Source organism: Scardinius erythrophthalmus (genome assembly GCF_964197995.2).
Source record: "Scardinius erythrophthalmus genome assembly, chromosome: 15".
In the NCBI taxonomy this organism is placed as follows: domain Eukaryota; kingdom Metazoa; phylum Chordata; class Actinopteri; order Cypriniformes; family Leuciscidae; genus Scardinius; species Scardinius erythrophthalmus.
This window is the reverse complement of record NC_138235.1, coordinates 1,068,259-1,080,917: the sequence shown is the minus strand read 5'-3', so window position 1 is coordinate 1,080,917 and position 12,659 is coordinate 1,068,259. Positions and strand designations below refer to the sequence as shown.

Below are 12,659 nucleotides of genomic sequence, written 5' to 3'. Positions count from 1 at the left end.
CGGTCTACAGCTGCCCTGTGACGTCACAAGCCTCCACTTCTCAGATCCGGCGTTGTCTAGCCTTGGTTTCAATAAAAGCAGTTTTTGGAATAGCAAGGAAGGTTAGAGTTTTGAAACTTGCAGGGTATTTTTATAGTATAACGAACTCTTGACTCTTGAAAATTTTAATTGTCAGTTCATGACCCCTTTCATAAATAGAGAGAAGATCAGGAGCATCTGTGAAGCAGAAGTGATGCACAAGTCCTACCAGCCTCTGAAACCTGCAGCGAACCGGCTCCTGCAGCAGAGATGGGACCAGTCCAGCCACCAGGACCACCGAGACAAGGTCTTGCTTATGCTTATGTGTGCTTTATTAGCATGTTTAATATTGCGTGTAATTTAACTCATTTGTGCCGCTCAGTTTGAGTTATTTTAGTATATCAAGTCACTAACTTGACTAAGTGAAAATTAGAAATGTTGGCAGTCATTGCTGAAATGGATAAGTTTGTTTTATTTTATTTCTGTTGATGCTTATGAATTTATGGGTTGTTGTCAAATAATAATCCTGCTTTGTGTGTTTGTGAGAGAGTGTGTGTGAGTGTCTGTGTGTGTGTGTGTGTGTGTGTGTGTGTGTGTGTGTGTGTGTGTGTGTGTGTGTGTGTGTCTGTGTGTGTGTGTGTGTGTGTGTGTGTGTGTGTGTGTGTGTGTGTCTCTATATATATATATATATATATGTATATATGTTGATTTTCTCTGTCTTAGGTGAGAGAGGCCAAACCTATGGTCGACACCAAGGGCATCCAAACACCGGCGCATATTCAACACAAACTGAAGAAAGTCCAGGTGTCTGATTAATTAATATGTAAACGAGAATGTATTTTCCTGTCATCATGTACTTGCCCTCTTGTTGTCCCAAACCTGTATGAGTTTCTTCTGCTGAACACCAAAGAAGATATTCTGAAGAATGTCGGTAACCAAACAGTTGAACATACTTTAATAATTATTAGCCTATGAGTAGACAAAAATGATTTTGTGAGCTCTATAACAGTACTTTTGCTACAGTGATGTGTTATGAAGTAACGTGGAGCAGATGAAATGCATGAGAACAGTTGTTGTCTTCAGTTGCAGGAAGAAAGGATGTCCATCATAGAGAGAGACAATCATCTTCTGGCCAGCAGACTCTCTGCTATCTCTCGCTCTAAAGGACTGGTGGACCACAGGAACCATTACCCACAGTACAGGTGTGTGTGTGTGTGTGTGTGTGTGTGTGTGTGTGTGTGTGTGTGTGTGTGTGTGTGTGTGTTTAGCTGGTTAACATAGTAACTCAGTGAGGTGTTTATTTGAGCTGGGTTTCAGTTGTCGGATCTCCCGCTGCGTCTCATATCATCTCAAACTGACAGTCTGAATCATTAATGCTCGGCTGTTGACAAAGCCTTTATGAATAATTGAGAGACACATAACCTATTCCCCGTCATTCCTGAGGGATCCTACAGGATCATGGGAGGATTGGTTTGAATAAAAAAAAAGGTTTGAATCGTGCTTGATTTTATTTTTCATGCATTTTGTTTTTTTGTTCATTTACACGACAACTGCTTTTTGCTGCGCTGAAATCTAAAACTTTGGAAAACGGGATTCAAAGTGCAAGTTTTTGAAAATGATACTGTCCCCGTCTCTGTGTAAAACTACATGAACACAAATCTGTGAAAACGGCGTATGCATATTGCGTTCAGTCGTGGATTCGTGTGAACAGGGATCGTTTTAACAATGTTGTCATCTGTATGCGAAAAACACAAAGGAAGAACTTTTCCGTTTTTATACTACATTGTTGCTGTTTAAAAGTACCCTTAGTGCTTTTTTCATTTTTTTGTTTTTGTTTAATTTTATTTTATTATTTTATTTTTTCAGTCATTTTTATTATTTTTTTAAATATATATCTATATAGTTTCTATAATTTTTTATTTCTATTTTAGTTTTAGTTATTTTAGTACATCAATGTAAGCAAAATTAAAAGGAGAAATGTCCAGAAATAGTTTTTTTATGTTTTATTTGATTTCATTTAGCGCAGCGGGGGGGGGGGGGCGCCAAAGAGCCACAGGGGAAGCGTGACACGCAAAGAAAAAATAACTGTGTGCAGCTCTATTGATATCGGTAATTGTGTGTGTGAGTATTAGCTTTAAAATGCGTCGTTTCCTTGTCCCAAGTCAACAGAAGTCAGCATTAAGGGAGGAAATCTGATCCTGAGTACTTAAAGTTAGGTTTCACCTGGTCGGGGTCCGAGGCTGCACCTCTGCCGCAGTGTGTGGTCTGCAAGGATGTGCTAGCAAATGATAGCATGAGACCATGCAAACTTCAGCGTCACATTGAAACTAAGCACACGAATTTAGTGAACAAGCCAGTTGAGTTTTTTTTAGATGAAACGTGATGATTTGCAGTCACAAAAAAGCATAATAAAGTCGTTTGGCACTATTAACATGAAGGCGACAGAAGCATCTTATCGTGTCACGCTACATATAGCGAAGGCAGGCAAACCCCACAACATTGGCGAAACATTGCTACGCCCTGCAGCTAGAGATATGTGTTCAGTGATGCTGGGAGAAGCAGCTGCTGCTAAACTGATATTTGACAAATTGCTTTGTTCCTTTTTTGTACGTTTTGGACAAAAGCGTCTTCTAAATATGTAGCCTAAAATGTAGGCCTAATATTAAAGGGGTCATATAATGGTACATGCACATTTACAAGTTGATTGTACTGAAATGTGTGTTGGCAGTGCCTGTACACAACCATCATAAAATGATAAAAATCCATCCAGTGTTTTTTTTTTTATCTTCTTATATGTTTGACCCTCTCTGAAATCAAGCCGTTCGATTTTGTGACGTCACAAAATCGACGCCCCTCCCACGATTGGTGATTGACAGCAGCGTTTCAACACAGACCCGCCACGGATTGTTTATTTTTTCTCCCACATGTGACATCCCGGGCTCCTTAATATGTTGTGTTGTCTTGAATACATAAATTGGTTGGGTCGTAGGGTTGATGTCGTTCTTGTAGCGCAAATGACTTGAATGGCGCATTTTGTTTGTTGTTTAAATCTGAGGTTATATGTGGCTGAAATCGTTAAAAAAATTCATTTGTAAAAAAGAATCTGTTCGATCTGATAACATGCCTTCAATGCAGTTGACTGTGTTAAATGTTATGTGTTCCGTGAACAAACAGCGTTGTCGTTCATTGATCAGAGTGCTGTCCATTGTGCTGGTTTTGTTCGAGATGACGTGCATCTCCTTCAAATGTGCGCTTGAAGCCCAGACACACCGTGCCGATTTCAGCCGTCAGGTGTCGATTGCACATGTTAAGCATGTTTGTTGACTTGTGGTTAGGCCTACTGATATTCAGTGATTTTAAAAGTAGCCTCAATTAGGCCTGCATGAAGTTGGAAATTATTTGCTGTTGCAAAGAATCGTTTATGAATGCACTTTTAAGAAAGTGGAAATAAAATAATATTTACATTTTATCAGTTGTTATTGAAACTCATCATTGCCTGGAACACACTAAAGATGGCATTTACTGCAGAGGCGTGTGTGGGTTAGGGCAGGCGGACGGGATTTTGGGGAAGGGGGGCTCGGCTGTCCTTACCTACTCTAAGGGGAGCATTCACCCAATTTGAAAACCCCTGCATTAGAGTTTATATAAATAATGGAAGCTTGTTTTCCACCACAGAACAAATCAATTTAAAAGATAATTGCAACTTTTTATCTCACAATTCTGACTTTATATCACGCAATTCCGAGAAAAAAAGTCTTAATTGTGAGATAAAAAGTAGTACCTTTTTTATTCTGTGGCAGAAACAAGCTTCCTATATATATATATAGAAATTATTTAGAAAATATATATTTTTTTTATTTTGTTTAATTTCTTTTGACATTTCTTTTGAAGTAACGAAATGTTATTTATGTTATGTTATGATAATGTTATCTGGTTTTACAGTCTGAACGCTCAGAAAAGGAAGGAGAAACTTCTACAGGTGACTCATGAAAACCAGGAGATCTACCAGCGAATCCTGACACAGAGATCTGACTACAGGAGGGAACTCTGGGAAGACGACTGGGAAAAGGTCAAGCGAAGGAGAGACGACATCACACGCTATCCACGAGGAGTGACCAACAAACAGGTTTGATCCTAATTCACATGTTAAAAGGCGGAGCTAATTTCGTCTTCATTTACTCGCCTTCATCATGTTTCCAACCCTTCTGTGAAACACAATAGCACTGTCACAGTGTCTGGTTGTGTTTCCCTGGGGTTCACTAGAGGTCCTCGAGAACAAGGAACACAAGGAACAAGCAGGAACAAGCAGGAACAAGCAGGAACAAGCAGGAACAAGCAGGAACAAGCAGGAACAAGCAGGAACAAGCAGGAACAAGCAGGAACAAGCCAAGAAGTGTGAGACATAACAAGGACTCCGTAACAAACATTAACACAGACAGGGCATATATACACACAGAACTAACAAGGTAATGGGAACCAGCTGAGTGCAATAATCAGATAAGTGACAGAACAGAATGCTGGGAAATGTAGTCTAATGTGAATGACACCGTGAGAACGAAGACCTCTAGTGAACCCCAGGGAAACACAACCAGACACTGTGACAAGCACACAATCTGGATGCTCACGCTGCTCTTGTTGATGCCTGTGAGAAAAAGCATGTCATGTGCCTTTAAAATGACATGTAAATAAGTAAACGGTGGCAAAGTGAACACTTTTAAAGTGGGCATGAAATTAAGATTCACACTATTTTGTACATACATGCTATTGTGATTCATCCATGCATGTTCCTTATTATAATTTTTTATTAAAACTAGTGCTGGGCAACGATTCATTTTTACGAGTTTGTGTTTACATAATATATGTGTGTGTACTGTGTATAATTATTTTGTATATAGAAATACACACATGTGCATGAATATATTTAAGAAAAATGTGTTATATATATATGACATATTTATATATAATATAAATGATGTATAAATATATATATAGTATATACATGCAAATATTTCTTAAATATAGACATGCATGTGTGTGTATTTATATATACAAAATAATTATACACAGTACACACACACATATATTATGTAAACACAAACTTTTATTTTGGATGCGATTAATCATTTCACAGCACTAATTAAAACATCAATAAAAACTCAATCTTCCAGTGAAATGACGTATGCTGGATCATTTAAACTCCGCCCCTTTCTACTGAAAGTCTGCATTTAGTCCCACCTCCTCATCAGAGCCACGCCTACATCAACAGTCAACCAACCAACAATTTGCTGATAAAAACAAGTCCCCATCCTACTTTTTTCCCAGATAATCTGCTTCACTACAGAAAAAGAAAGAATTAATAAAGCCGATTAATAGACACTTTAAAGCGCGTAACCCCTCATTTACACTGCACACGTCTGCGGCTCATTACGGCTGCGACACGGCTACCGGAGCTGATCGCGCCCATTCTAGTCAATGCTTGTGTTCACACCGGTCGCGGCGCGGCGCGTTTCAGAAGCTTCCCAGAAGCGGCTCTCCGTGCCGCTTCGCTAAATATAGGCGCCTAGTCTATTTTTAACGGACGCGCGTCCAAGTCGCACCGGAAATTCAAAATAAAAGTAAAAAAACATTGTCAAATTCAAAATAAACACCCTGTGCAAACTCCCAAACGTATTACACACCAATATCCTTGGTAGAAACCATAGACTGTATGGTAGAAACCCAAAAATCAAGAAAAACCACGTCGGACAGGCAAATCACGTGGTCTCGCGCCTCCAGTCTCTCCACTTCTGAAATGCTCCTGGTGTGAGTTGGCACCGCATGGAGGATGGAATAAAATCTTGTCGCAGACGTGTGCAGTGCAAATGAGGGCTAATAAGTTTTTCTCCTCCATCACAGAAACCTACAAAGGTGGTGAAGTTCTGTGGCCGGGGTCAGCGGTCGTCCAGCGGTGTTGAAGATGACAGCTGGGAAACCACAGAAGAAGAAGAACCCTAGCTAGCAACATCAACACCACACTGAACACTGGTTAACATCGCTCTATAAACTCACCTGTAGTTCAGTTAACCCTCTGGGGTCTAAGGTGTTTTTGGGGTCCTTGAGATGTTTTGACATGGTCCTGACATTTGTGTTTTTATCTGTTGCTAATAAACATATGAATGGCCAAGGCTGGATTAGTACCCCCAGGGGCCCCTGGGCACTGAAGCTCATGGGCCCTCCTCCCCTACCTGACAACCACACCCTCCAATATAGTGACAACCAGCAAAGTGCAGGCAGCGGACCTTCGCACCACCAGACCCACTCCACACACACACACACACACACACACACACTAGTGATGGGTGATACTGCAAAATTTGGTATCGATCCGATACCAAATACATATAGGGTCAGTATTGCCGATACCGATACCAATACAATACTTTTTACTTAAAAAAATACTTTTGTGTAGGGGAGAGCAGTATGTCATTATTTCTGAGGTGAATGAATGATCAATTCTTTAGGCAATATTTTTTTTTATTAATGTATTGAACAGAGGTGTCAAGTAACGAAGTACAAATACTTCGTTACATTACTTAAGTAGAAATTTTGGGTATCTATACTTTACTGGAGTGATTATTTTTCAGACGACTTTTTACTTCTACTCCTTACATTTTTACGCAATTATCTGTACTTTCTACTCCTTACATTTTAAAAATAGCCTTGTTACTCCTAGTTCATTTCGGCTTGTTTTCATTCCGGCTTGTCGTCGCTAAAAAAAAAAAAATAGATCTGAGTCCCGCCTCCTGAACACACATCGCTAAACTGATTGGCTTTGTGTTTTCTTTCTATCTTGTGAGAGGCTATAGTCACATTTGGTTGTGTGAAGCGCCAAAACTCCTCCGAGTCCTGAGGAAACCTAAGCCGGTTTCCACCGAAATTACCTGGAACAATTTGTCCCAGGAACTTTTTTCCCAGGAACTTTTTTTGCCCCAGACCGGTTGCTTTCTGCGTTTACACCGCGGTCTAAAGTACCGGGAAGGTAAACTGCGCGCAACTGCTCCTCCCCGTCTGCGAAGGACAGTAATCAGTTTTGAGCGCCACGTTTATAATAAGTATGGAGGAGATTGAAACTGTGCTGCAATTATGTATTGGTTTACTAAAGAGGTAATTAACAAAACAAAATAGACTAGCACTGATACTAAAGCGTGTTCAGAAAACTCGTATGCGTATAAAATTAGACAACGTATGTTATCAGTTATTGTGAGATGCCTGGGACGAAAGCGCAAAAATTTCCTCTTTCGCAAATACGCTTAAAAAAAGCCTGAACCCCGTCTATCAATCATAAATAGTGACAGTCTAAATAGTTGTTTGTTACTAACCTCAAAGCGCTATTTCAATCTTGTTATAGTAAATTTATAACATGGTTTGGAGTGCCTTGTAATAGATGACAAGTGTAAACATAATGACTTAATAATAAAAACTGTGGCAGAAAAGAGACGAGCACTGATAAAGCATGTTCCATAAGCTCATAATGCTAACGTTAGATATAAAATTTGTATGTTATCAGCTATTGCGGACATTGACCGTGAGATGGCTGGGACGAACGCGCAGAGAGTTTCCTCTTCCACAAAATAAAGCCTGAAACTCATCCCAGTCCACCAGTTTTTTTTTATTAAATTCCATATTTGCAGACAGACAACTCTTACTGCATGAAGCCACGACACGAACCGCAATAGATTTTTTTAAAAGGGAGGTTATAATAAATAAATAAAATGCTGCGTGGAGTCATCCAACCAAAATGCAGCGTGAACACAACCAATCAGCTTGTGCAGCGCACAAGTCCCACCCCTGAAAGTTCCTGAACTTTGAAAAAGTACTACCTCATGAGCAGGGACTATCGGAGGGGGAAATATTTACCCGGAACTTCATTTAGACCCTGGTTCCTGCGGTGTAAACACATCGAGTACCAGCCCAAAGTTCCTAGTTCCTGGGGAAAGTTCCTGCGGTGGAAACGCGGCTCTAGATGCGGAAAGCGAGGGAGAAATCAACAGTTCTGTGCTGAAAGACGGGGCAAATCGCGTCAAATTTGGGGACAGACGTTTTTACAATATAATGACAATCGGAACATAACACTAACATAGTTGTTAGTGTGTGTGTGTGTGTGTGTGTGAGAGAGAGAGAGAGAGAGAGAGAGAGTGTGTGTGAGTGTTGTGTCTGTCTGTGTGTGTGTGTGTGTGTGTGTGTGTGTGTGTGTGTGTGTGTGTGTGTGAGAGAGAGAGATAGAGAGAGAGAGTGAGTGTGTGTGTGTGCAACTCTACATTATAGGGTCAAAATATCCCCACAAAGATGTCAATATCCGAAATCCTTGTCCTTTTGGGGATGTTTTTTTTTATTTTTTTTTTTTTTTCAGAAAACAGCTTATAAATCAGATTTTTTTTTTTTTTTATGTAAAAATGTAGACAGTTTTCTTAGATAGCTAAGGTTAGTCTATAGGGGGGTAGAATACACAGTTTGTTTGTACAGTATAAAAATCATTATGTCTATGGAAAGTCCCCATAAAACATGAAAAAATAACATTAGTCTGTTGAAGGCTGGTCTTGTTGAAATGAGAGGTCTCATCAGCTGGACTGAAAGAAGTTTCAGTGCTCTTAGGACACTGAAAACATGGCTCAGAGCAATGGTCGCAAGTGACTCTTGACAGTATTGCTGTGTATCTTGTCCAACAGGACAAACTGGACAGAATTGATGTGATGTGAAACATATGCCAACAGTTCATTTCTGTTAAATGATTATTTCACTTAGTTAAAAATGAAAATTCTGTCATCATTTACTCACTCTCGAGTTGTTTCAAACCAGTTTCTTTCTTCTGCTGAACGCAAAAGAAGATATTTTGAAGAATGTCGATAACCAAGTCAAGTCATCTTCATTTATATAGCGCTTTTAACAATGTAGATTGTTTCAAAGCAGCTTTACAGAGATAAACGTATAATTTATGGTAACAGAGATTGTTTTGGCTTTATAGCGGTTCTTTAGTAAAGTTATTTTCCAGCTAAGGTTAGATATGATTGATTCGCTTCCGTCGCAACAATCATTTGTTATTAAATTAGGGGCCGCTAAGACGACACCATTCTCTCTACACAAACTTTAAACGCGAACCTGTGAGAAACGCTGATGGTTCACTTAGTTAAACTAAGCGCTGTTCACATGCGCATTAAGAATTGGTTCTATAGTTATGTGCGTTTGAATATATGTATGCAAGTTTGTAATTCCCTACAAACCAAGCCTAAACAACGTACTGGTGTTTCCTTATAATTTTTGATACAAAAATTGTATTTTATTTTATCAATTCGGGGTAGATACGCGAATTGAGTTTCCCGACAACGCTTTATCTGTAGAGTGGTAGAGGGATCCTCCATAGGGAGAAACTAGTTGGCACTTCAGCATTGCGTTGTCATCGGGTCCAGGCGAAGGTCCTTCATCAGATCTGGATACGGCCTGGATCCGGCAGGCTGCGGGCAAACCTCGGGATAAACAAAGACACTAAAATTAGCGTAGATGCCATTCTTCTTATGATGTAACGAGTACATCAGGATTTATGGGAAGTGTTCCCGGTTCCAGCTGACCTAATCTATGCAGCCTAACATTGAATTATAGAAGTCTATAATGTATTATGTGAATGCTAGGTCAAAGAGATGTTTTTTTAGTCTAGCTTTGAACTGACAGAGTGTGTCTGCTTCCAGGACAATGGTAGGAAGACTGTTCCAGAATTTTGGTGCTAAATAGGAAAAGGATCTACCGCCAGCAGTCGATTTTGATATTCTAGGTATTATCAACTGGCCGGAATTTTGAGATCGCAATAGACGTGAAGGACTATAATGCGTTAAGAGCTCGCTCAAGTACTGCGGAGCTAAACCATTTAGTGCTTTGTACGTGATCAGCAATATTTTAAAATTGATGCGATGTTTGATAGGGAGCCAATGCAGTGTTGACAGAACTGGGCTAATATGGTCATACTTCCTGGTTCTGGTAAGAACTCGAGCTGCTGCGTTTTGGACCAGCTGTAGTTTGTTTATTAAGCGTGCAGGGCAACCACCCAGTAGAGCATTACAATAATCTAGCCTTGAGGTCATGAACGCATGAACTAACTGTTCCGCATTTGTCAATGAGAGCATATGGCGTAATTTAGATATATTTTTAAGATGGAAAAATGCAGTTTTACAGATACTAGACACGTGACTTTCAAATGTAAGATTGGTATTAAAGAGCACACCCAGGTTCCTAACCGACGACGAAGACTTAACAGAGCAGCCATCAAGTGTTAGACAGTATTCTAGGTTATTACGTGAGGAAGTTTTTTGTCCAATAATTAGAATCTCTGTTTTTTCAGAATTTAGAAGTAGGAAATTACGAGTCATCCTATTTTTTATATCCGCTATGCATTCCGTTAATTTTGTGAATTGGTAAGTTTCATTAGGTTTTGAAGAAATATAGAGCTGAGTATCGTCGGCATAACAGTGAAAGCTAATTCCATGTTTCCTAATGATATCTCCTAAGGGTAGCATGTACAGAGTGAACAGCAGCGGTCCTAGTACTGAGCCTTGTGGTACGCCATACTGAACTTGTGATCGATGAGACATCTCTTCATTTACTGCTACAAACTGATAACGGTCAGATAAGTATGATTTAAACCATGCTAGTGCAATTCCACTAATGCCAACATCATTTTCGAGTCTATTTAAAAGAATGTTGTGGTTGATAGTATCAAATGCAGCACTAAGATCGAGTAACACTAATAGAGAGACACAACCACGATCGGATGATAAGAGCAAATCATTTGTGACTCTAACGAGAGCAGTCTCAGTACTATGGTACGGTCTAAATCCGGACTGAAAATCCTCGCAGATATCATTTCTTTCTAGAAAGGAACACAGTTGTGAAGATACTGCCTTTTCTAGTATCTTTGACAGAAAAGATAGATTCGAGATCGGCCTGTAATTGACTAATTCTGTTGGATCAAGTTGCGTTTTTTTAACAAGCGGTTTAATCATAGCCAGCTTAAAGGTTTTTGGTACGTATCCTTGAGACAAAGATGAATTAATGATATTAAGAAGAGGATCTATGATCTCTGGAAGTATTTCTTTCAGTAGCTTAGTCGGTATATGGTCTAACATACATGTTGTAGATTTAGATGATTTAATGAGTTTAGTAAATTCTTCCTCTTCTATATCAACGAACGAATAAAATTTTTCCTCCGGGAGACTACAATGCACTGCCTGATGCGATACTGTAAGGCAAGGCAAGGCAAGGCAAGTTTATTTATATAGCACATTTCATACACAATGGCAATTCAAAGTGCTTTACATAGAAGAAATTAAAAATAATAAAAAGAAATAAGAATAATTAAAACAGTTTAGAAAAATAAAAAATAAAATACAGTACAGTACAGTACAGTACAGTCGGACGAACATTGGCACAGTGCTCATTCAGTAAATGCACACCTAAACAGATGTGTTTTGAGTCTGGATTTGAATGTGACTACTGTATGAGCACATCTGATCTCCTCTGGAAGCTGGTTCCAGCTGCGGCTGGCATAATAGCTAAAAACAGACTCTCCTTGCTTAGAGTGAACCCTTGGTATTTCTAGCTGATATGATCCTAATGATCTGAGTGATCTGTTGGGTTTATATTCAGTGAGCATATCTGCAATATATTGAGGTCCTAGGCCATTGAATGATTTATATACCAGTAATAATACTTTAAAATCAATCCTAAATTGAACTGGGAGCCAGTGTAAAGAGCTGAGGACTGGTGTGATATGTTCATATTTTCTGGTTCTGCTCAGAATCCTGGCGGCAGCGTTCTGTATGAGCTGCAACTGTCTTATGGTCTTTTTGGGAAGGCCAGTGAGGAGTCCATTACAATAATCCACCCTGCTGGTGATGAAAGCATGCACAAGTTTCTCTAAGTCTTGTCTGGAAACAAAGCATCTAATTCTTGCAATATTTTTCAGATGATAGTATGCTGATTTAGTTATTGCTTTGACATGACTACTGAAGCTAAGGTCTGACTCTGGTGACACACCGATATTCCTGACTTGATTTTTAGTTGTTTGACCCCTAGAGTGAAGGTATGCGTTCACCTTGAGAACTTCATCTTTGTTGCCAAACGCAATGACTTCAGTTTTGTCTTTGTTTAACTGAAGAAAGTTTTGACACATCCAACTGTTGACTTCATCAATGCATTGGCACAGGGAGTCAATGGGGCTGTAATCGTTAGGCGATAGGGCTAAGTAGAGCTGTGTGTCGTCTGCATAGCTGTGGTAAGCAATTTGGTTCTTCTTCATTATTTGGCTCATTGGGAGCATATACAGGTTGAACAGGAGTGGCGCAAGAATTGAGCCTTGAGGGACTCCGCATGTCATGGATGTCCACTCAGACTTATGGTCTCCTATACTCACATAATAACCTCTCCCATCTAAGTATGACCTGAACCATTTTAGGACTATCCCAGAAAGCCCCACCCAGTTTTCCAGCCTGTCAAGAAGTATGTTGTGATCGACAGTGTCAAATGCAGCACTGAGGTCGAGTAGTACCAGCACTGATAATTTACCTGAATCAGTATTTAAGCGAATATCGTTTATTATCTTTATGAGCGCTGTCTCT

General features: G+C 39.6%; 1 protein-coding gene across 1 annotated transcript; it reads left to right on the top strand.

The window, feature by feature from the left end:
• Nucleotides 1-232: 232 nt before the first annotated feature.
• On the top strand, nt 233-4,424 carry LOC308702755 (sperm axonemal maintenance protein CFAP97D1; the record flags this gene model as incomplete). The annotated part of the gene is made up of 5 exons (XM_081385828.1): nt 233-325; nt 742-822; nt 1,102-1,226; nt 3,961-4,144; nt 4,251-4,424. The coding sequence occupies 5 exons, from the start codon at nt 233-235 to the stop codon at nt 4,422-4,424; spliced, it is 657 nt and encodes a 218-aa protein (XP_081241954.1).
• Between the last annotated feature and the right edge of the window lie 8,235 nt (nt 4,425-12,659).